At 38.6% G+C, this 25,949-nt stretch overlaps 1 protein-coding gene across 2 annotated transcripts in view; it reads right to left on the bottom strand.

Moving 5' to 3' along the window:
- The window catches only part of necab2 (N-terminal EF-hand calcium binding protein 2), a 149,620-nt gene that overhangs the window by 32,069 nt on the left and 91,602 nt on the right, over positions 1–25,949 (bottom strand). The window contains exons 8-9 of one of the 2 annotated variants that reach the window (XM_028448835.1): positions 22,629–22,708; positions 8,947–9,003 (exon numbers count right to left, since the gene is read on the bottom strand). In XM_028448835.1, coding sequence (XP_028304636.1) covers positions 8,947–9,003; positions 22,629–22,708 — 137 coding nt within the window. The remainder of the gene's footprint in view (positions 1–8,946; positions 9,004–22,628; positions 22,709–25,949) is intronic. The other variant, XM_028448836.1, reaches the window with a different exon arrangement.

The raw sequence follows: 25,949 nt of genomic DNA, 5'->3' as shown, positions 1-25,949 counted from the left end.
AAAAATTCAATCTTGTTTTAAAATGTATTCTCTCATAAAGTGTGTTTTTTTAAATGGTCATCTTTTTTTTTTTTTACTGCCTTTAAAAGATAACTTTAATGTTCTTATCAAAAAGCATGGCTGAATTACTCAGCAGTCAGAAAGATTCACTTTTAATATTCTTGTAATCTCAAATCTAGAAGACCCACATCATAATCTATATGTTACAGTGGTTCCAAAACTTTCTCTGTTGTGCCCCACTTTGAAGAATGAAACATTTTCAGGCCCCCACCAACACTGCACAATTTCAACATAATTAGTAAAAAAATTAAGAATTTTTAATGGAAAAGATAGAAATTGTGACTATTCTTCAAAACTTGTAAAAAAATAAAATAAAATGTGCACTCATTTTAGAAGAGTAATTATAAGGCTATTTGAGTGCAAATAATTGTAATAAAAAAATATTTATTATTAATAATAATAATAATAATAATAATAATAATAATAATAATAATACATTTTATTTGTATTGTACTTTACATTAAAGGGGACATATCATGGTTTTAAATCCTTCCTTTTTACATATAAATCATACAGTTGTGGTCTATATAAAGCGGAACTGCAATGCTTGGGTCTGAATTCCTCATTATTATAGCTCCACCCCTTTTCTACCCCTTTTCTGATGTGCTTCTAAGAGCAACTGGTTTTGGTGCTGTCTCTTTAAATGCAAATGAGACACTTCATACCCCGCCCCCTCTCCAGGTTCAACTCCACCCTGCTCAGCCATTTTTGTAGTTTGATAGAAGAGATATGGCTATGTAGCGGCGCAGAAAAAGTTTATTCACACGTTATTTACACTACTTCTGGTTATCAGCATGATATGTCCCCTTTAAATACTGTAACTATCCAAGTGCTACAAAGAAAGCATAAGACCTACAATGAACATAACTAGCAAAACAGTATGCAGTATATCACTGTATTTATGCAAAATGTTTAGCAAGCCGTTCCCATCCGCGCCCCTGTCATGACGTCACGTATGTTTCATTTATCTAAACATAAGTTAAGAAGGAACAGGAATGAATAAAAAAATGGTGGTGGCCAAGTTTAAAAAGCACCTCAGGCTCAATTAAAAATAATTGTTGAAAACAGAAACCTGTGTGTGGCCCTATATGCTCGGGTTTTTTCTCCTTGTCTCTAAAAATTATTATATCTTTATTTTATTTTTTATGTATGTATTTTCTAAAGTCTATGCATGTACCGGTGAACGCCCCGCCCCGATGCTCTGTCTTGTGTTTATAAAGCAGCATGAGATTGGCTACAGTGTGGGTGGGAGGAGGATGGGCCGTCCTCTGGCCCTACGTCACCCTGTGGGGAGTGTCCCATCTATAGACACGCCCACTCATGAATATGCATAAGTAGGACGCAAATCAGCCTGTTTGTGTAGAGTTGCTCAGAAAGTGACTTTTCAGAGGCTAAAACTCTGGAAAACAGGTAAGATTGGGAAAATAAACCTCAAATACTATGTTTTGGGGGTTCTTAGAACAAATGGAGATAGCATGATATGGGACCTTTAAGGAACAAATGGAATGCATGCATGTAAACACGCCAAAGGCTAATTTCCATCTGTACTCTCTTTCTTTTATTGCTTTATAATTTGCTCCTCCACCATACTTTCCTTTCACATCTTCCTTTTTATTGCTTCTGGTTATCAGACATGCTTCTCGGATAAATTGACGGGCAGGAGAAAGTGCACTTCATATACGGCCAGCTAAGACCCTCACTGCTCACAAGGATCCACCGTGAGTGCAACGTGCATGCTAATGCAGCCTCGCCAGTACAATATATGATATCACAAGCGTCCCATGTGATTAAACTGCTCATAGTGCAGAGAGCAGAAGGGATGATTGCTTTTACTGAGGACTGAGAAGCGTAGAAAGGATGATATAGGTAATCACATCTGAGCTTTTGTTTCTGATGGTGGAGAAAGAGTGGCTGACCCTGCAGGGGTTGGAGGGTGGATATCATGCAACGGTGAAACTAAGCATGACCTTAATCACAGGAAAGTGTTTGTGGGCAGGACTGGGGGAGTTACTGAGGATCAGAGGGCTCTAGGGGTGTTGCTATGCTTATGGATAGAGTGAAAGGGTGAATGAGAAGAGGAGAGAAAATGAAGGGGGAAGACAGAAATACTTCTTCCTTCCTCGGATTGTTTAGATTCAAGTCTGAGCTCAAGAGGTCCCGTTTATTGTTACCTTGTTTTGGAAGATGTGTGTATATGAGACGGTAAAAATAATGATGCACTACTCAGTGAGAGAAAAATGTACTTATGTACTGACAAGCTTCTGTTCAAAAGTCTTTGTTCCTGTCACCTGGAAACACAGGTTTCGCAATCATAACGGACAAATGTGTGTTGTTGGTTCCAATCATCTGTTTGAAGTTAAAATGCAGACTTAAGATATTTCCCACTGTTCAGAAATGTCATTTTATTTCAATCTGGATGGGCATGGGTTCGTGTTGCAGCTTTTCACATGTTCATCCTACAGCAGGGCTGTCAAACTCATTTTAGTTCAGGTGGGAAAAAGAACAATTTTAACATCAACTGTGCCCTACTTTTTAATATCAGTCCCTGCCGGATCTTCACTTCACGATTTTGTTACCAATTTTTGTGTCATTTTGATCAATTTTGTGGAATTGTTTGTAAGAAATTGCAAGATTTGTGGAAAAATGCTTGAGTTCTTTCCACAATTTGCAATTAGAAAATGAATGCATTCATGTGATATAAACAAATAAAAACTGCAAGCCCCTAAATATATTGCAGAGTTTCATTAAATTGGTGAATTTGAGATACTGTATCTACAACTGGATTATTAGGTAATTTACACAATAATTGATCCGAATTTGACACGTGTCCTACATGTTTAGGTTTAATCTACATCCTATCGTGTTATGCAACCTGTACACTGCACAGAATAATTATAGCCAATGTTTAAATAGGTTATTTTCTGACTTTGACCTAGTATTAGTTTATTCAGTGTCAACAATAGCACACAGAGAGCACAAACCTCCGCCAAGTGCCAAATCTCCTCTTTGGCCAGATATTGGCAGTTATCTGGATCAGTGAATCTGATCATACTACCATGTTCATTCAAACTTTAAAGGCTTAGAAGAAATGTATATCCCCATTAATAACTACAGGTATGGGTCAATATGTACAGTATGTGCACGCCCGCCCCTTTTCTTTTTGTGCAGAAAAATCACAATAAAAGACGCCGTGGCGACTCCAGCTTGTCTCTGCTGTTTGATCAACACTTATGGTGAGTTCTTTGTAGGACATTATCCCCGTTTTCTCATTAGATATACATTAGATATACCGTAGCTTACTTTGTTTTGTAAAGAAGATAGCCAAACATCCTAAATAGGCCTCGGGAGGCAAAGCATTAGCTAATAGCTATTTCTGTTTGCCTGTGTAGATTTAAGGGCCAGAGCAAGATTTTACTTAGAAAATTTTACATTTGTTGCAGCTTTTAAAATATACTTTTTAGTGCCAAGTCTTCCATTCTTTTGTCATGGTAATTGTACCTCAGTGGGTGTTTCTTGGTGCGACTGCTTCTTTGAGACGCCTTTAAATGAGAAATCGGCACTCTCGGTGGATGTGATTTGTCTTTGATACTAACCTTTTTTTTTTTTTTCTATCTGTGTCCATGACAACAGAACAATTTATTCAGGCCTCTCACAGTTCCCAGCAGTTAATAGGGGAAGCCTGAGTGCTTTGACTGCTGTGGGCTAAAGTGCAGCAGGTGATTATTGCTCTGGTTCCCCGCAGACAGAGGCTCTGCTGTTTAACCCCAGATCTTCATCTCAGGAAAGGCAAGAAGAACTTAAGATATTCTTCAATTTCTGGCTCACGCTGCATAACACTATTATAGGAAACACACACTTTTACTTAGAAAATTATGGCTGAAACCATCCATCCATCCATCCATCCATCCATCCATGGACCAAGCATAGAGTCAAATCCTTAGCTACGCAGATTCTTCGGTTTCATCCAACATGCCAAAGTAAGGATAGAATGGGCTTTTTTTTTGGAGCAATGTGCACAAGGAACCTCTAATCAGCAGTAATGGAAAATACATGCTGCATTTGATGACAAAATAAACTACTTTTTGGTTTTCCCTTGTTATAGAAGGTAATAATGCAGGATAAAAAAGAAAATGGAATTGTCTAGTTCAATCTGCAGGGCCACAAAAATAGGAAATAATTTAAATTTTGTACCCTCAGCTATAGATACAGTAAAGGCTTTCAAAAGTGGGAATCCAAAGGACTTGTCCATATTGGGCAGTTCTTCGAGGGGGAAATATGAATTCATTTCAGCAGCTTGAAGATTAATTCAACCCATCAACACATGATTTTTTTTTTTTTTTTTAATTTTTACACATTAGAAACCATCTTATAAACCACAAAGAATTGGATTATATTTGTAAACAAGAAAATGAAATAGTGAAATTATTGATGACCAAGTTAGAGAACAAGAAGCTAATTTCAAAGTTCTACAAAGCCCTGCAGGCTGAACAAGACAATAATATGGACATTAAATATAAATGGGAAACAGATATATTATAATTTCAGATGAAAATTGGGAGGAATCATTCAAAGGAGGACATAAAATTTTTAGTCGTATGATATGGAAAGAGTTTGAATGGAAAGCAAAAATGCAATATTTTCTGGTACTGTTGCATATTTCAAAATATCATAAAACGTCTGACAAGTGCTGGAGGGGTTGTGGCCAAGTATGAGAATATAGATATATTCTGGGACTGCCATAAACTAACATAAAAAAAACAGATAGAATTGCTAATGTAAAAATTGATTTAGATGTACCATTGTTTTACTGTGTATTATCCCAAAAAATGTCCCAATAAAGATAAGGAAAATTATTAAAATCTTAATTACAATAGCAAAAAAAAAAAAAAAAAGATTAGAGTTTGATGGCTTGAACCACAACCACCCTGTGCAAAGCAATGGTTGGACAAAATGAAAGACGTGTTGTATATGGAAAAAGTAACCGCAAGGTTTCAGAACAAAATGCTAGAGACAATGGAAATCTAACCACCCCACAAAAGGTATTATTTATAATATTGTAATAACAATTATTTATCATATTTGGTAAAAAAAAATTAAATTAAAAAAAAAAAAAAAAAAAAAATATATATATATATATATTTTTTTTTTTTCTTTTTTTAATGTTTAACCTTTGTTGTTTTTGGTTTATTTTGTTTTATTTTTTATTTTTCTTACACTTGTAAGTTATTTGTATGTTGTAAATTGCAAAAAAAAAGGTAATAATGCATACCATCACCTCTACAGCTAACTATTGACTTACATTAGGCGACATCCATTGTTGCATAATAAATCAGATAGCATAGTACATTTAGTATTACAAATTTATTGTATTTAATTCATAACTTTCAACAAACTATTGGTGCTTAGGAGATAAAGCTTGGTTCTCGCATCACCAGTCAGATCCAGTTTGTAGTAATCAAGTTATTAATATTTTTAACAGTTTCTGAAAGTGTAAATAAAATGTGATATGAATAAAAACTAGTATTTAAAGGGTTCAACATTAAAGACACATTTCTATTCTACACCAGAGCAAGAACTGATATTAAGAAGAGTTTCATGAAGTCATAAACTAAGCTGCGGTAACAACAAACCTTCACACCACAGTGTGCACTCGTGTGCCATCAGTAATGTTCTGTGGGTGAAAACACAGGCAAACACTCATAATAAAGCAAAGTCAGCCGTAAAGCGTGAGGACAGAGAAATGGTCTGTGGTCACCACCTGCTGAACCATTGTCTTACTAATTGCAGCTCATTTTCACCTGTTGTCTGCCTCATTTGCACAACAGCAGGTGACATTGATTAACAATCAGTGTTGCTGATTGGACAGGTTGATTTCCCAGACGTGTGGTTGACTTTGAGTTACATTTTGTTGTTTAAATCTTTCCTTTATTTATTCATTAGTTGTGTATTAGACGTGTTTTCCCAGGTCATTTTTTGAACTCGACAAGACGGCAGAGGTGAAAGTAGCTGATTACAAGTACTCACGTTACTGTAACTGAGCTGCTTTTATGAGTACTTGTACTTTTTTGAGTTTATTTCTAAATCAATAATTTTACTGAAGTACATTTTAAAACAAGTGATTGCTAATTCTAATTCTAACATTAAGACAGGAGGCTAATTATGAAGTCGGAGTCCAGAGTGATATATATATATATATATACAGTATATATGTACAAAGGTTACACAGTGATCCCAGAAGGCCTTCCTAGGACTCACTGGTGTGCTGCAACAAATCGAACCAGTAGCCTGAAGGTCTGCTATTCCATTTCCCCACACTGACAGATAATTAAATATAAAAGTCATGGCTTCACAGCTTTATCAACCATATAACAAGACTGTGCAAGGATCTATCTATCCATGCAAAATGTTTTTGAGATGATTCTACAGTATGTAAAGCTTGATAGATTAGGTATTACAGTATAGTTATAAATAACACCAGCACAGGATAGATGGGCTCATCTTTTCATTGCTGGGTCTGTGCTGTAACTTTACACCAGAGCCAGTTTCCTGAGTTATATACGATGATCAATTTGATAGAAAAGTCTCACATCTGCTTACTACAACAATCATTTCTTATCTCACGTGTTCTTCTATGAGAGCTATTATTGTTTTGAAACTATAAATCAACACTAAATCACAGAGATCGCATTTTTAAGCACAACCTAGCTGTAGATATTTACATGCTTCTCCTGACAGCAGCTATAGGTACAGATGGACTGGGACAAAAATTCAGCCATGTGTGTTTGTCCAGACCAGCCCACCACATTATCAGAGGACACCACATAGAAGCTCTTATTAAGTCAGCGATGCTTAAAGGTGCAGTCCGCAACTCTCAGATCCCGCTCTCCCCCTCCCTCCCCGCTGCTCTCTTGCCCTGCCTCCAAACTTCCAACCTCCAAAGTCCCTCACTCAAAGGAGCTAACAAGCTAACGTCAGTCCGACAGCAACATCACAGTAATATAACAATGCTCTGTTAAAAGCATATTACTGCAGCGCTTCTCTCTCTCTATGTGCACAAACCTCAGCAGCAGCAACAACACAGTGTCACTTACAGCAGCTCACACAGAGGCTGCTGTGCACACACGAACAACATGTGCACTACAGAGTTCTAGTGTAACAATTACAAATTAAACATAATGTAAATCAAGCAGCAGTAATTACCTTTCAAGCAGAAAAGTCGCTAATTCCATCTTCTACTCCTCCACACCATACACTGTAAAAAAGACGGCGCCACAGCCCCAGGAAAGGGGCGGGGCCTGTGAGCAACAGCTGTCAGACAGTCCATCAAACACAATCCTGGCTCTGATTGGTTCTTTTTGCTCAGTCACGGTGCATTCTGGCAATCTGCCAAAGGCAGCAGGAGCAGCAGGAGGGACTCAATGAGCCTTTTTATTTCACACAAACTACTAGTTTGATGTAAAGCTGTCCATACATAGTGACAGCTTTAGCAAATATGACAAAAAGTCACTTTTATAAGAGTTGCAAACTGCACCTTTAAAGGTATTGCAAACTTCCGGGGGGATCATCTTAACTATTGGTCCTCCTAATTGTCAATCATTCTGACGATATGTTGCGCATCGGGTCCTTTGACAATGGATTTTCACTTACCGGTGGTGAGTCTGACATAATGGGAAAAGTGCAAGGTAAGCTGAACCAGAGCGATGCCGACTCCAAACAGAGCTGTGCACGAGGAAAACTGGGCTCGTGCACGCTCTCTCGCACACGTAGGGGTTCCCTCTTGGAAGCAGGTAGTGTTGCACATGTACAGAGGGCGTTTCTTTTCTAAACTTTGAGAAAATCATCCTCTATACCAGGGGTTCTCAACTGGTCTCACCCTGGGACCCACATTTTGCCATGTTCATTAAATTGCGACCCACCTTTTTAGAATTCAACCAAACTAAGTTTTTCAAAAATAGCCGTTGAAAACACACTTACACATGCATTTCACAGCATGCCTGTCAAAATAAAAGTTTCTTTCAAAATAAGACAAATCCAACTTTAGAGACATTAAAAAAATTGTATTATCCTTTTATGTTGCTGTTCCTATGATGTACAGTATATGCACCCATGTTTTATTATGGTAATATGATGTTGCACTTGTATTAATTTATCCACTGCTCTGTACAGCACTTTGTGGTTTTATCTGGGAAAAGCGCTTTAAGAATAAATTACTTACTATTTTTGCAACTTCTTTTGTCGCATTTTGGCCATTTAAGCTTACTTTTTGCCATTACATACCAGCTGGTTCCTCTTTATTTGCCAATTTTTTTTTGCCACTTTTGACTACTTTTTGCCCATTTTAGTCACTTTACACTCTTTTCTTGCCACGTTTTTGCCACTTTTGGGCCATTTTTGGCCAGCTGTTATCATGGCTGCCTCCACTTGCTCGTCAACAACAACAACAAAAAATAAATTATAAAATGCATTTTTGTGCATCTAAAGACGTCTGGTTTTAAGATTTGAGCCAAAGGTAGTTTGAAAGGGTGACTGTACGTCGGGGTTCTTAATAGAAATCAATGAGCATAACAATGTAACACACCCTGAAAATGATGCAAATGTCCTGAACTGGTGAAACTCTGAGATAAAATGTAATAAATTGTTACAGAGAATGCTCCTTTTTTTTTTTTTTTTTATAAATTATTCAGTGCAAGACAGCAAAACAAATCTTTTTCATTTCTTGGGAAATAATGGAGACCATGTTCATGACGAGAAAAACAGCAAACCTTCTCCCGTAGGCTCCTTTTGACACTTATAATATTACACTGGTGATTTTTCTTTCATGCTACGCAACAGGCAGCGATGTTGGTCATTTACAGCCGTCATTCATTTAGTGCTCCGTCTACTTACTGCGCTGGTGGTGCCATCTGTGTCTGTTAGCCTCTGGTGCAGATCAAACCAGACAGTCTGCAAGAAGGGACACAACGGGAGAAAAAAAAAAAAACACACACACACACACACACAACGCAAAGGGTCAATCAACAAGACAAAACGACAGCAACTATCACAAGAGCAGCATGGAGACAACCCTAATCACAAAAAAGGGATCTTAATAGAAGGAGATTTTACAGTTTTACAGCCATGTGTGAGGTGAGCAATGGACTAAAAGAAGAATGATGCATGGCAATAAAGGAAAACAATGTAAAAGCAGTCTAGCATTAAAGACGAAACATACATAAACACTGAAGAACTAAATCTTACTAAACATTATGACGAGAGCGCAAAAGGTGGCAGAAATATGGAGAAATGCAGTACAAAATATAGTTGGATAGGTTTATCTTACAAAGTTTTCTATTGAGCCGCTAAACACTGTAATTACAAGGAAGTTTAGCACCAAAGTGTGTGAGGGCATATTTCTCCTTTGGGGAAAATATATATTATAATAAGTGTTATTATTGTCATTGAATAGCAAACTAAAAGTAACACTTAAAGAGTATACCTGAGGTGTAAGCAGACCATTTAAATATGCCTTGATTATGAGCAGGGCTCCTAGAGCAGTTAAGACACACATATTGTAAAATCTCCAAAGAATAAGCTATGCTATGCTAACTAGCAACTCAATACTGAATATACCTCTCTATTCACAATTCTCTCAATCAAACCTACCCAGTCGACAGGTGCCAGTTTTTACAGGAGGGGCGGGGCCAACAGTGATCACTCGAGACAAAAATCCACCAAAACATTACTAACCACCATTTTCAGCCAGTAGTAGAATTTAAATATTAATAGCCAGGTTTCCACCCATGGAAGGCAGTCACTCTTACTAATTAAAATACTTTGATTTTAATGTCAGGAGTTGAACCAGAGTCAATCAACAACAACAACGGTGGTTTTGGGCTTAGTTACTCTTTAAAGCTGCAGTATGTAGGATCATGAGACTTGTATTGAAACATCCACATCCAGACTGCAATGTGAATTGCGTCTGTTCTCTCCACTTTGGATATGTTTCTCTTAAGTTTGAATGTGATTTATCCCATCTGTTCTCACTCTCCCTCTGAAACCAGTATGTGGAGCAGGCCCTGCGCAGTCTCGGTGATCCGCGAGGACACAAAGCAGACCTCCGTAAGTCCAGTCTGCCAACATATGTTTGTGCCTTTAGACTGTTGCTTCACCACGTCAGTCTGCCTTTCTCTATTTGCTTTGCCTTGTAACCATTGTGTCTAATGCTGCAATGGGGAGTGCTCCTGGTGGAATGTCTGCCATTGTACTTTACTACACGCGCGTTGATTTTAGTCGGGCAGCCAATAGTAACACCCCAAAACAGCTCATGGAGTACTCTGTTTGTAAAAAGATATCTGATTGGCCAAAAGGTAGCGTCACGCTCCTGGATTTCTAAATCTCATCTTTAGAGCCCAGAGAAGATGCAAAAGTACACTTTCCAACTGTAGTAGCAAGATGAATAATGATTAAAATTTCCCAACTTGCAGTTATAGTCATAAACCTCTGTAAATGACCTACTTTTCTTTGCAGGATGGCAGGTCTGACTGCGTAAGCAGAGCAGCCGCCCAAGAGGTACTCAACCGTAATGCTACAATTTCAACAAATTACGTTATTTGGCATGTGGTCATGATGCTTCTATAAATGCATTGTTTTATAGATGCTAATCAGACCAGGTACAAGCAACACATTTCTCTGGTTTTTCTCCTTAAATACTTGCTTTGAATCATGAACAGTTTCCATAGAGAGAAAAAAAGCTCTTTTGTTATCAAAGACAAATCTATTAAAATCCATATACCGCTGTGCTATTGATTGCCCTTGTCACAAAAAACAAAAACACAACTAATAAAAACTCATTGATTAAATATATGTAAATGTTCTATCAGTTACTCTCTGGCCTGATAACAGCCTGACCTGCAGAATAAAAATAAGCTGTCAGATAAGCTATACCTCCCTCTGGTTCCTTCCTGTGACTTAAGAGTTATACAAACCTGTGATAAGGCTCCAGATCTACTGTTGCATGCTTGTCACCAAGGTGACTGATGTGCTTCACTGCTTGAGTGGTGTTTGCAAGGCTCTAAGGGCAACTAAGACTTTCACCAAGCTCAGCAGGGGAGGGCGAGGCAGCAGCGTCTGGCTCAGTGGGCAAGAGACACGTGTTTATTATCCACGTCCACACAAACACACAATCCATGGATGAATGGTTTCAGGTGAATGTAACACAGTGTTGTCACAGCTGGACAGAAAGGCTAAATAACGGTGCTGTGTGTTGCTTTTTCACTTCCTGTACTGCAAAAACCACTGAAACAAAGTAAAAGGAAGGACGCTTTTGTGAAGATATAGAACCGACAAATCTGGTTAATTTTGGTTAAAAGCAACTTACGGCAACATGCAACATGCAGACAATGCCTGTTCTTTATTTTATTTTATTTTATTGTAATTTTTTTCCCAAAGTATTTTTATTGGGTTTTTATTGTTATTTTTCAAACACAAAAACCTCACACACACACACAAATGAGAATACAAAAAATAACTGTATACATATATAAACACATAATTACACAAATAATAATAATAATAATAATAATAATAATAAATATAAAAATAAAATTTACAAAACAACAAAATTATATCAGACAAACAGGTAAACAACCCATTAAGATAAACAATCTCTTATACTGAATTTAATTTTCTCTAGATCTTAGAAGGTGGAGGTTTTTGATGTGTGTTCTTTATTTGTATCTTGTTCTTTATTTAAGTCATATTGTGATAAATCTGTGAACTTCAACGACATCCAAAGTTTAAAGGTTTCTCTTTATTTATAGTTTAGTGTTCAACAACTCAGGTTTGTCCTTTTATTTCTACGCACATCCAACTTTGTTTTGACTGCATCAAGCTTTTCACTCAAAATAACGAAGAACAGCGTAAAAACTAAAATAAAGAAATCTAAGACATACTCCGATGCGATATCTAACCTTAACGTTGCCTCTATCGAATGTGCAGCTACTCTCAATTCCTATCAACACCCTGATTTCCCTTGAAGAGCAAGGTTTCTTCAAAGTTCCAGCTCAGACAGACAGCAATGAAAGAAAGAAAAAGAATGTAGGCACACGAGGAGAGAAACAGCAGGATAAAATGAAAGTGAGGGACAGCAACAGAGGCACCGTGAATGTGTCTCATTAAGGAGGGTTTTTGAAGGGAACTTGCTTTTCCAATGTGACACAGGGCAGTTCTTTCTGAACACACAGACACTTGCTTTCATCTGGTTAAGCGCAACATTATTAAAAGTGTAACTGGCTTCTTGTATACTGAATTAATTATGAAATCTGGATTTTCCTCTTTCAGACACCTGTGCTGTTCTAAAGCTGAGACTTGTGAAGGTCAAAGGACAGAGAACCTGCACAGACACCACATGCTTGGGTCATTTATTATGGGTACATAGGATTCCATAGCATTATTCTTAAGAATTAAACATGTATTTTAGATTCACTGGAGTCTCTAACTGTCCTTAGGAGCAGGTGAGTGTTTGAGGGAGAAGTGAGTGGAGTGCGTGAATCTGCAGTAATCATCTTATAATAGTTACTTATATAATTTTATTTCTAATAGTCATCAAAATGGTATTCTGTTTTGCTCAAGTTTGAGTCAATTCAATTCCAACATATCTATTCCACCAAACATTTAGACTAAATTTGCCTGCGATTGGCAAATGGAAATTAAAGCTGGTATCCGGCGTTTCTGAGAAATGTATGTTAATGTATGATTCTTTTGAAATCCGGTCTACTACCGGTGGTCATTCTTATACGTTAATGTATATAAGTCCCACCTTCGTCCTATAGACCCCTATACAAATGGAAACGATCGCAGAGTGTGCCCAGCCAATAGGCTTCAACTTCCTGTTTTTGAGTCTGTCAATCAAAGTGAACGCGGAACTGTGCACGTAAACAAGGCCGCGTGTCACAACAGCAAACAGGTCAATGTGATTTTGGCTCTTACCTGACCCATAGACCTATATCAATGTGACCTTGTTACGTTCCGCGATGCGCATGCAGAAAAATAGAGGCGTGGCTTCTGGTAGGTTGGGTGAGGCAGGGGGAGGAAGTGACGCAGTTTAGGGCGGGATATCGAGACGTTTCTCAGAAACTCCGAATATCAGCTTTAAGGCTGGACGATTTTATCTCAAAACAAAATCCTAATTTTTTTACTTTGAAAACTCAATTTTCGATTCTGATTTCAATTTTTTTTTTATCCTAAAAAAAAAAATAATTAATTACTGCAAGTATTTTCTTTTAATTGAAAAAGTGACAACACATTTTAGTATTGGGATTAAAGTGAAATTGTAAAGCTTTAACAAAGAATGTTAAATACCCTGTGGGTTTGACGCACACAAAATTCACTTTTAAAAAAGAGTTCGTGTTTAAAACATGTTTTTCAACAGTTTGTAAAAGCCAGAGAGACTCTTGCCATGATTACACAAGATTAAACGGGAAAATCGATTTTACGATTTTGAATTTTTTTTAAATCTCCCTCAATAAATAATCCAATTTTGATTTTATATCAATTAATCAGGCAGCCTTAATGGAGATAACTTTTGAATGGCTTATCTAACATGGTGTCCCAGCCCACTGGCCCCTACATTAAAACTGGCCACTGATTCGACAAAACTAACAAGTTTCAATATTCATTTAAATTAGGCCTTTTAATAGGGCTTATGTTTTCAAGTGAAAATATGATGCATTTTTTTCCTCCCGGCTTTTATTTAAAACCAACTGTCACAAAATCATCAAAGAATGAATGAATGAATGAATGAATGAAACACTGCTGTGAGTATGATCCTTTCTCTGTAATAGATTCTAAAATGTCCTGTATGTTGTGCACCCTGCCTTGGGAGCCATGTGAACCGGTAAAGGTATCAAGAGACCTCCAATATATGAAATCCACCCAGCATTGATCCATGAATAGCTTAACTCTCTCCCTAGAGTCCAGAAAACCGAGCACAACTGCTTTTATGACTGTTCAGAAGGGTTGGAGAGAAAACCTGCTGAATGCATCTCGTCTTTAGCCTGTCTTCACGTCTCCTATATGAGGAACATATTCAGTACAACCTTGCATGTTACTTTGTTGGTTTGAATGATTTTGAATCAGTTTTGTTCTTGAAAAAATATTTTAACAGTGCACTTTAATATTTATTGATAAAAGTACAGATGTGTGATTAATGTACTACTACACTAATGCTTCTACAATTACTGCTATTATGATAATTACAAAAAATAAGAGCTGATTAGTCTCAAATATTGAAAAATACCTATCTCTTATCATTGGCGAAATTTAAAAAAAATGAATATCTTGATATGCAATTGACCAATGTTGATGAAATTTGACTCAGTGATGTTGAGTTTCATCCGAATCTGATCTGGATTGAAAAAAATGGGGGTGTGGTATGATTAATAATGGGATAAAAATGTCTTCTAAGCCTTTAAAGTGTGAATGATCATAGTACCATGATCAGGATCACTGATCAATATCTGTTAAAGAGGATATTTGGAATTTAGCAGAGGTTTGATTTGAACGATTCTGATTCCGATTTTCAATTTCGATTCCTGTTCTAAACGATTCTTGATTCCGATTCTTAGAGTTGTGCGGGTAAAAAAAAGATCACAGATTCACAGGATGATTATTTCATTTGAAAAAGCCTCTACACAGGCCATTTTTATTAGTTCACTTAGTTAATACAGTTTAATTTGGTTGCTGTACTGTAACTAGGGTATTCAATTACAAAGGTCCCCAACGGTAACTGTAAAACTGAAACTTGCTGAAATGCCACTACAAACAAGTTGTCAGCAGTCTAAAAAACAAAGAGTTGCAGCCCAGGTAGATGTGAAACAAAATGAAACAAACTCAAACCCTGGAACAGTCATGTGACAAATCAATCAATAGTTCTTTTTGAGAAAGATTAAGTTCATTTTGGTCGTTCTGCGCTTGTGGGACTTGAGGCGATGACGCGCTGGTGACGACATAATCCAAGATGGCGGAGGCCCGGACTACAGCCGACACTATTTAATTAGAGCCTTAAAAGACATGGATATAATGAAAAGAGTGGATGGACATAGGCATAAACATGCAGACTTTCACACGGACACACACAGACTTATTAAACACACACAAACCTCGGTAAATGCGGTAAACGGAACAGGCTTCACCGGACGGCTGGCGCTAGGACCCGGAGTAAATGCGTTCCCGTATTGCATGTACAGGCTGTAATATCACCAGTTTATTATTTTACCTGTTGTTAGAGCTACTATCTTTAGCAGGGAGCAACTATTTATTCCTGGTGATTGTTATCCGAAGTTTTACAGGGCTTTTTACTGGTGATTAGCTCATATCTCCCTTACGCTCTGCGGTTCAAACTGAAACCGTAGCGAGACACACACACGCACACACACACACACACGCACACACAGACTGCAGTCGCTACAGTCGCGTTCTGAACGCACCTCATACAAACCATGCGTAAACAAACAGAGAAAGCTGCGGAAACAAACTAGTGCGGGCATTTAGGAATCAAAAAGCAAACATCTTCGTAACGGTTCCGGAACCGGACGTTAGGAACCGGTTCCAAACAGTTATAACTGCTTTCGTCTTGTACTTTGTCTGGTTTTGTTGTTGTTGTTGTTTTGTTTTGTGTTCCTACTTGTATTGTTTGACCTGCAATAAAAAAAATGAAAATAAAAAAGTGTGCTGTCACAATGTATTAAGTATCCATATTAATGATAAAATAAATGTCTAAAAAAACCAATGATTGCGTGGTTTTAAGAGCATGAATCATTTTTGTGCAGTTTTTGCAGCAGTCCAAATAAATAAAAGAAAATCAACCTTGACCCACAGTTCACTCCACAGTAAAAAAGATGACCACAGTAGCTGTTAGCAGTGCAGACACTCTAACATGCTGCTGCCTCTGCAAATGCTTCGGGGTTCCAGGTGATTGCTGACCACTTTCTCTGTGATTGGCATTTCAAACCTTAAAGTCAATCCGTTTGTTTAAACCTTGAACGTTTGTTCAAAGTAGATTAAATCACAGTCCAGTTGAGGGTTAAAGGCAGGTTCCAAAGAGTGAACCAAAGAAATCAATAGGATTTGGCTCCTTTTCACGCCACGCTACGTCTTAAGGTAATTCCCTCCTCTTTCAGCGTTCAGCTAGTTCTTCTGTGTGCCACTGCATTGTGTTTTAATATTTGCAGCTTTTCCCACTGTGGTAGCATAGCGCTCATTCCCCAGACAGCTGAGTCTGCTGGTTATCTATTAGCCCTAATATAAGGACAGAAACTAAGCAATGCATCGAAAGAGGGAGGTGATGGATGTGTGAATGATGGTGATGGAGGATGATGAGAAAGATGAAGAAAATGAGGAGGAAGACATGATCCAACTATTGGAAAGTCTCTTCTTTCACTCTCTGTTTTTCTTTTTTACCCCCTATTCATCAATCGCTGTAATTAACTCTTCAGCTCCCCACCACCAGCTCATCATTAACCCAGAGCGCTGCGCTTCCTGCTCCACTTCCCTTATTCCTTCGTCCTCTGCCAACCTCTGGCTTCCTTCTGCTGCTCTGGGCCTCCCAATTTGACCAATATGTCATCGATCAAACTACAAAGCGCTCCCCATGGGGACACCTCGACAGGAGTTTGACAAAGAGATGACAGGCTTTGTTCTGTTTGTCGCAGATAAAATGTCTTTTTTTTTTTGTTAAAGAAAATGACTTATGAAGTATGTTTCGTTCGTTTCACAAAACAGCAGTAGATATGGTAGTTATTTTTTTCAGATATTTAATAAAATACAATACTTTATTGAAACTCTCTGTTTAAACTAAAGTTAAATTGACGAAATTTGATCTCAAATTGGCATTAATCTTCTAACAGTATAACAATACTACTATCTGTATAAAATTGAATAAATCTTTTTTGCTCTTAAAAGTCTTCTCTACATTTTGAAAATCTCTCCCTTTTATTTTTTTCCCAGTCTTAAATAAAAACTTAGCGCTTGCATACACTACTTGATTAAAAAAACATTTAATCATTGTAATTACCTACATATATCGGTTGTTACTAAAATTAAATTACATTAAGAAACTTAATCTCTAAGCTTGTGTGACTTCACTTATGTATTTACCTTCCATTCCCTGATTCACTATAGATTAAATGTATATAGCAAAGGTAAATATATATTCACTTTAATGACAGTGATAGATGACTCCCAGAGGTGATTAAAAGATAAACAAATGACATTAAATCTCTCTTCAGGGCATCTGCACATTATTTAAATCAGGCAGCTGCTTTAAAGCTGCTGGAAACAAACATTATTTTTTCCAATCAGATAAAGACATAGAAAGGCCTCATGGATCAATAACTCAAAAAAAGATTAAAAAGTATGTAACTGCAGCTCAAAACGTTTTTGTCCTCTCCACTGTAAAAACTCTCTTATTGACAATGTCAAAAAAGTTTCGCGCACTGCATTGTGGGATGTGGAGTCCTGTTAACGGATGCGTAGATGTGTTTTTTGCTTAATTCTTGTTGTGATTTCACATGTTTGTGTTTCATTTGACACCATGTTTGTTATGGTGTCTCTGTGATATCACCTCACTCTGCGAGATATCAGTTTTTGTCTGTATTCGGATCTTTCTATGTAAACCCTAAACATTCATCATCTCAGTCTGAAAACAACGTGAAATGTGTTGGAAAGTCACTTTGGCAGATATCCATGAACCAAAGTGTTTGCAGTGGAGATCAAAACAAACTTTCGAGGGGCAATTTCAACCCTTTAGTTTTTCGGAGAGAATAACATTTGATTTATTGATCTATGAGGCCTATACTACATCTTCATCTAATAACAAATATTGCCTGTATCAGCTTTTGGCTCCCGAATACGTTACCCTGTGAAAGATTGTGCTTGTGCTCTCATTTAAGGGTCAGAATGCTGGTCATAGACTTTAGCTCAGCATTCAATATTATTGTACTACAACAGCTAATGGAGAAACTGAACCAACTGGGCCTCAACTCATCCCTCTTATTGGTTGCTGGAGGCCACAAACAGTATGGGTCGGCAACAACATCTCAAGCACCATCACACTAAGTCTAGCCCCCCCCCCAAGGATATTTTCTCAGCCCCCTGCTCTTCACCCTGCTGACCCATGACTGAACACCAACCTTCAGCACCAATCACATTGTAAAGTTTGCAAACAATACAACTGTTGTGGGTCTCATTTCTAACAACGAGACAAACTACAGAAAGGAAGTCAGCCATCTAACCATGTGGTGCAAAGACAACAATCTGCTTCTAAACGTGGGCAAAACCAAGGAGATTGTTGTTGACTTCTGGAAAGGCCACACACAGCACCCACCGCTCACCATCAACGGCTCTGCTGTGGAGAGAGTGAGCAGCACTACATTTCTGGGGGTGCACATCAGCGAGGACCTCCCCTGGTCAAAAAACACTGCAGCACTGGCCAAACAAGGACAGCAGCAACTCTACTTCCGCTGCAAGCTGAAGAAGGCGAGAGCTTCCCCACCCCTCAATAACACCTTCTACAGGGGCGCCATCGAGAGTGTCCGGACCAGCTGCATCACTATGTGTTGCAGAAATTGCACCGCCCACCACTTCCTGCTTGCACTCTAAGGAGAGGACATTTTCTTCCTTCTTTTTCCTGCTTTGCTGTTCTTTTGTCTTGTTTTAATCGAACAGGAGCCTCTATCTGCATTCCAATCCTGAATCTGATCATAGAATTGATTATCTGGTCTTTTTTCACTTTTCGTCAAATCTCTCAACAAGGGCAATATGAGAGTCCGTAAGTCCTGAGGACGTGAAAGACGTCCACCAGACCAGTTTGGAATTTATGATGACAGGTCTTCTGCTGATTGGATCTGTCTTTTTCCTGATTTATCGCAAATATTGGATTACGTTGGCTGCATTTTGGCCGCCAGTCACCGATGAAAGGAGTCGAATGACTCAGAACTCACAGATGGATTCCACCGTGTGAACTTGAGAAGAGTGGAGAGTTAGTTTCAAGGAATGGCCACATTATTGGAATTGATTGGAATTGACCAGGAACATTAGGGCTAGCAGTGATGTTATGTCTAGCCTCTTATCTCATTCAGCTCACTGCGATGAACAGTCTGTCAAGGTCTGCTTCTTTCTCCACACTCTTCCAAGGATTGAATGCTGTTAATTTGACGCTCCGACCCTTCCCTTACTTTCATGAACACCTGGGCGAGCTTGGCTATTGAACTCCCGAGGTCATCTCTACGGCAACGCCGGCCCATATCATCGTGAGTCTGCACCTGAGTCCCAGCAAACCAGGGTTATCTCAATCAAACAAACACTTTCACTCCTACATTCGCATACACAACCTATTTTTTCCACCTCTCCTCTGGCTCCAATCCTCTCTCCTTCCCAGCAGATTGTGGCAGGAGGTGAGCCCTAAGGGCAGCGCCATCCTGTGGCTGACCTGTAAACTACCCATCCTAAGACCCTTCCCTTGTGCTAACGTGCTGTTGTATTGTATTGAATGTTGAATGTTGTGTTTGTTGGTTTTGTTGCTGAAGAGTTTTTTCATGATCCCAAACTCTGCCCTTCTCTACAAGGGCCCAGTTTGGTTTTTGCCTTTTTTTTTTTACCTCTTCTTCTCACCCATTGTTTCATATTTCTGATCTAAGAAACGGAGCGCCGCTCTTGTGGCTGCTCCCCAGTACTCCCGTACCTGTCCCCCATGTGATATGTTATTGTCTTTCATGTTTCTTGGTGGGGATGTATCTGAAACTGAACTGCCCCTCGGGGACAAATCAAATCAACCTTTCTCAATCTAAGTCTAAAACCACAACCGCACCCTGCAACGCATAGTGAACACAGCATGGAAATCATTGGCATCCCTCCCTCATTGACATCTACAACACCCGCCTCACTCGCAAAGCATCCAGCATTGTGTGTGACTGTGACCCCACCCACCCATCACACGGATTCTTCAGCCTCCTGCCTTCTGGGTGATGGTACTGGAGCCTCCGAGCCAAATCCACCACATTAACGAACAGTTTTGTCCCCCAGGCCATCAGGAAGCTGAACTCACTCCCCTCTCTCCCCTGTCTCACTCCCACAGCTCTGAACATTGAACCTCACCACCCATCCTGGACACTTTTACAGGAATGTCACTTTATATAGACTGTTCCTCTTCAGCAACACGGAAGCATCAGTCGCTTTAAAAACAAAACAAAAGGAGTCTTAAAATACAAAACAAATATCTATTTTCATTCTCTAAGTTAGTGCATTATATTCATTTACTTGCGGTTAATAAGTCCATGCACATTTGTTGCTGTTTTTTTGAAATGCACATCTTTGCACAGTGTCTGAACATTTTTGAAAATCTCTCAGAGAGAAACCTTTTTTTTTTAATTTTCTGTATGTCCAGCATATGTTGAAAAATTTACAATAAAGATGACTTTGACTTTAGAAGACCCAATAGTTACACAATAGATATGCTTTTTCTTCTAACCTGTCCATTTTGATGGATTATACCCAATGAGGATGATGACGTTTATTGTAATGTATGAAAAACACCAAAATATTTGGAGAGAATGGCCCTCATTTATCAACCTGGTGTGAAAAACGGGTGCAAATCTGAGTGCACATTGTAGGGTACGACAGGACCAACGTGGGATTCGATCGTCATGAACATGTTACGCCCTCAAATATTCCTGGTTCTGAGGCTCTGACCAGTGAGGTCAAACAAACATGGGCACGGAAATAAACGTTTCCGAGTTATAGATCAGCATCCTCGCAGCTGAGGTGGAACAAAACAAACATGCTTTTCGGTAGCGTGAAAACTGGAATTTAAGGAGCTCAATTTAAACGCTCTGTGAAAGAAACGTGTCCGTTTTGGAACGGACTTGGAATGGGGTTTGAATGAAATTTTTACTCATCGACAGCCTAAAAGTGTAAATTCCTGCTATTTGATCAAGACAATTCTTTACATTCTGGTCAAGAAAATGTGAAGGCTGGTGTGCGCACCTAAAAAAAAAAGCCTCAGTGGAGACTGTGCTGCCACTACTTCAGCTTTGGCTCCTCACGCTGCACTGGTACATCAACCAACCCTCCATTCACCAATAGAATTTTGTGCAAAACAGATTAAAATAATGTCACACACTTCCTCTGGGGTATGCAACAGCGTTCCCACGTGATTCTGGTGTGTGGCGCTTTGTTAACGTCCTGCCCAGTAGCAGGGTTTGTCAGTGGGTTTATCAAGTATTCCGTTGAAGAAAAGCGAAAAAAGCGGTATCAGAAATAATGGCCATAATGGTTACATGATGTTTTTCAATTCCGAATTATGTATTCCGAATTAAATCGTTCGGAATTAAAGTGTTCTGCTTCGTGTTTACATGGAAATGGTAATTCCCAAATGAGGTTTAAATGGAAAACTGGTTTATTCCACTTTAGATAATTCCGCTTTAGGTCTGGGGGTTGGGAAGGCTCTGATTGGACAGGGGGCGAACGTGGCGTATGACGTCTATCAGGAAAAACACACAACAAACCTTTTATTGTCGGCCATAACACAGACAACCACACATGAGAACTGTTTTAACTTTTATTTTGATTGTAGTTTTGAAGCAGCAGCTCCACAAGAACACACGGTTTCAGTTTAGACCGTGGAGCGGAAGGGAGATAGGAACTAACCACTGGTAAAAAGCTCAGTAAAACTCTGGAAAACAATCACCAGGAATAAATATTAGCTCTTTGGCAAAGATAGTAACTCTAACAACTGGTAAAATTATAAACTTGTGATATTACAGCCTGTACATGCAGTACGAGGACACATTTATTCCGCCTCCGGGTCGTAGTGCCAGCCGTTCAGAGAAGCCTGTTCCGTTTACCAAGGTCTGTGTGTGTTTAATAAGTCCATACGTGTCCGTGTGAAAGTCTGCATGTTAATGCTTCGTCCATCCACTCGTTTCATTATATCCATGTCTTTTAAGGCTTTTATTAAATAGTTTATGCTGGAGTCATCTTAGATTATGTCGTCACCCACGCGTCATCGCCGAGTCATCGCGCAAGTGCAAATCGATCCGAATTAACGTAATTTGGAATTAGGCAAGTGAAGTGTTTACAAGAAAGAGGAATTATCTAATTCGGAATTAAAAATGGAATAAACCAGCCACATAATTCGGAATTAACTTTAATTCAGAATTAAATTAGCATTAGGCATTATGTGTTTACAAGGTCAGGTTAAAGAGGAATTAACTTTTATTCTGCGTTAAAGAGGAATTAAAGCTCCCATGTAAACGTGGTCATTTTGTTTTTATAATCCATTTTGATCTGTTCTAAAAATGTGCCTGCTAATGCTAAAATAAGAGCTGAAGTTTGTTTAACGCGTTATTTTCAGACTCAGATTTTGCCGTGCTGCAACACAAATCCACACTCAGGTTTGCGTACGCTCATGTCAGAATTGACAAATACCAAAGCTTGCGTGAATTTGGTCGAACGCACGTCGTACACTCAGATCTGAACGTACGAACGATTGATAAATGAAGGCCATTGTGTGTTCCTGCATTTGTTTCCATTACCTTGTTTTCCAGGCGTCCGATCAGTTCAGCCAGGCGGCTGATTTGAGCGTCCAGGCCTCCTTTCCTCACCTCCACTGCACCTGCGCCACACACATGGACAGTAGGAATATTCACTGTCGTGCATCCCCTTTTCTCTGATTTATTACCAGACTGGGGATGCATCCTGATTACACTAAGCCAAATATATCATACACGGGAATCAAATTGTCAGATCCGAATGGAACTGTCATCATACAGATTATTGCAATATTCATGTCACACCTGAGAATAAATACCTTGTCCGTGCCAATTCTTTAAAGCGATCACGCTGAGCCAGTTAAATCATTTACATTATTCTCAATAATAAAGCAGCCGCAGGGAGCCGTTGAGGTGCCACAGGTGATGTATGCAGCCATGTTATAGCTGCTGCTGCTTCATGTATGACTGATTTAATTCACTGTGTTCAATAACAGCACACAAAAGAAGCACTGCATGGTGCTTAAAGACCTTTGCCAACCAGCGTTCATGGTCTTAGGTTCATCTCTCCTATTTATCTTTTCGCATGTAATTGCCATTGTTTCATCCTGAACATTATATGCAAAGCTGCAGAGGGAAAGATACTGATAATTAGGTAATTATATCTGTTTACTGGGAATACAAGTTCTCAGAGGACAGTAGAACACAAAAGTCCTGTTTCTTTGAGTCTCACTGTTTCTGTGACCGTACCTTTCAAAATAAAACTATGGTAACCCTTTCCAGTGGAAGGTTCAACAACATTTCTTCGGCACATAATTTGTTGAACTCTCTAAGTCCTCTTTGATTGCTGCTTTTAATGTTTTCAATGTTATTGGGTCTCTTCTAATTATTATTTCTATTCTCCACAATGTGTTTTCGCACCTTTGTTTTTCAGTGAGCTTTCAGTTTTCTAAAAGCTACCCCCTCAAACACGCACACGCACACACAGAGCTGCGAGCATCCTTCCATCCTCTAAAGACTTCCTCCCAGTTAATTGGAGAGCAGGCTTCCTACTCTTCATTAAAAGCTTTAGCGGCCAGTCAATTAGAAGCTGCTCCCCTTGCCCAAAAGTTACTCACCCACACACTCACACAGGAGCCATAGAGACAAAGATGAAAGCCTGCTGGTCATTTGCATAGGCACATAGAAAATCAGTAACACGGTCAATTATAGAAGTGGAAGTAGAATTAGCGTCCTCAAACCTGGCAGCGGGGTAATGGGTGGAAAGTGGGGGTCTGTGCTGACTTTAATTAAATGTATATATGTTCTCCTCATTCACACACAGTGAACCTCCCCACACAGTGTCCCTAATATGCTGACGTATGTTGAGAAAAATGGTCACCTGCTGTTTTTATTCCTCTACGTGGAGCTGAAATCAAATCTAAACGTTGATTTTGTCTCGGCACTTCATTTGGAGGTTCAAGGGGACCTCAACTCATGATAATATGCACTGGGAATCACTCAGGGTTGATAAGTGCCCATAGGCAACACTTTAATAATTTCACTACTATTTAATGATATCACTTCTATGCGTAAAGACTCAGATGTTTGTCATTCTTCAGTTCAAACGGTCAAAATCAGTAATAATAGTTTGTTCATTGGAGAAAACAAAAAAAAGAACAGAAAGGCTGCCCTACACAAAAAAAATACAATAATACAATATAATACATTTCCTTTTGCATAGTTCCCTTTTGTTTACCAATTTGTTTACCAATTCCAATCCACTTTATTTACATAGCACATTTAAACAACAAAACGTTTCCATAAAAACAGTAGAACCAAAACAATACAAATGAGCTTCACCACTAAATGAGTATAAAACAATAAATAGAAATAAATTAAAAAAAAAAAAACACTAAAAACTATAGCTCATCAGGGGATCAACCCCCATACTGGAAAACCAAGGATTCAAAATGGTAAATTGAAATAAGTGGTAAAATGTATTTTAAATAGGAAAAAAAAATTTGGGGGGGGGAAACTTTGTGAATTAATTTGCAGTCGTAAATTTACAAGGTTAAAGGTTATTTTCTGTGTCTTAAAACCAGAAAAAAAAGTGAGTCATAAAGAACTATACAACCAATCAGGACGTTGCAATCAAGCACTGCTCCATTCCCTCTATTGTGTAGTTGAATAGCTGTTAATGATACGACGGCTTGTACTCAAAGCTAACCTGATGAAGTCCACAGTTGCCTGAAGCTGTCACATGCAAATGATCTGAATAAATGGCACAAAAATAACTGTATGTGCCATTTTACTGCCCTGTGCAGATTTATGTCAGTAAAGATGATGTGGGACTCAATCATCTACAATGTGACTCAATTAGAAACACTCTTTGGTTAGTGCCGTCTGCCCTGAGGAAAGGTACTGAACACCCTTCATTCCTTCAGATGTCTAGAACTGTGGGTTTTAGGGGAACAAATTATGGTAAGTTAAGCACATTTCTAACCTCGTCGTGTACTTAGGCGAACCCCATTACAATGTAATAAACGTACAGTAAATATCAGCTGCACCGTCTACACTCTAAAAGTTGTATTTCAGCAGTTGTTGGAAAAATTTAATGATCTAAGTAAGTTTTATTCATATTTCTGCTTTAGTGAAGGAAGTCTACAACCTGCTATTCTCAACTGTGTGAACCTGCATTAATTAGGTTTAACTTGATGCTTTGTGTAAGCCTGGATTCCACTGGATGCGTATCTGTTTGGAAACTGCTCCGCTGCATAACTGCAGTGCAATTTACAGACCGGCAATCCCCACCGCCTCTGGTTTTGCTGTGTATCTGTTGCAGCAAGGACTCAGAAGATCCCGCTAATTCACCTGTAGTCGTGCAATACATGTACATATATATATATATACTGTATATATATATATATATATATATATCTGTGTGAATCAACCATGGATAAGTGCAATATTTGTTTGTTTTTTTTTGTTTTTTTCTTAACTTGTCTGCACATGCTGTCAAAGGTCAACAGCACAAGAAGTTCATTCATTATGAGACAGCAATGCATGTTTTGTTATTGCAATAAAATAAATTAATTTATTTTATTACTTAATTGGGACCATCAACCATCATTACCAAGGGTAAGAAATCTTTTATTATAGTGATGATATAAAAAGGGAGAGCAGTGTCACACCTAGGTGGAGGGGGGGGGGGACTCAAATATTAAGGGTGGGGAAGAATAGACTATCCTACAGTGAGGGTGAGATGTGAAGTTGTAGAACATATTGTGCTTATTATGTTGTGCAATCAAGCCAGTATAGTGACAAGTGTGAAGCCGAGCTATAAAGTTGGTGGCTGTGGACAGAGGGAATGAGTGAGTGGAAATA

This window comes from Gouania willdenowi, chromosome 6, assembly GCF_900634775.1.
Source record: "Gouania willdenowi chromosome 6, fGouWil2.1, whole genome shotgun sequence".
In the NCBI taxonomy this organism is placed as follows: domain Eukaryota; kingdom Metazoa; phylum Chordata; class Actinopteri; order Blenniiformes; family Gobiesocidae; genus Gouania; species Gouania willdenowi.
The sequence above is the reverse complement of the archived record's forward strand: the minus strand, read 5'-3'. Positions and strand labels throughout refer to the sequence as shown.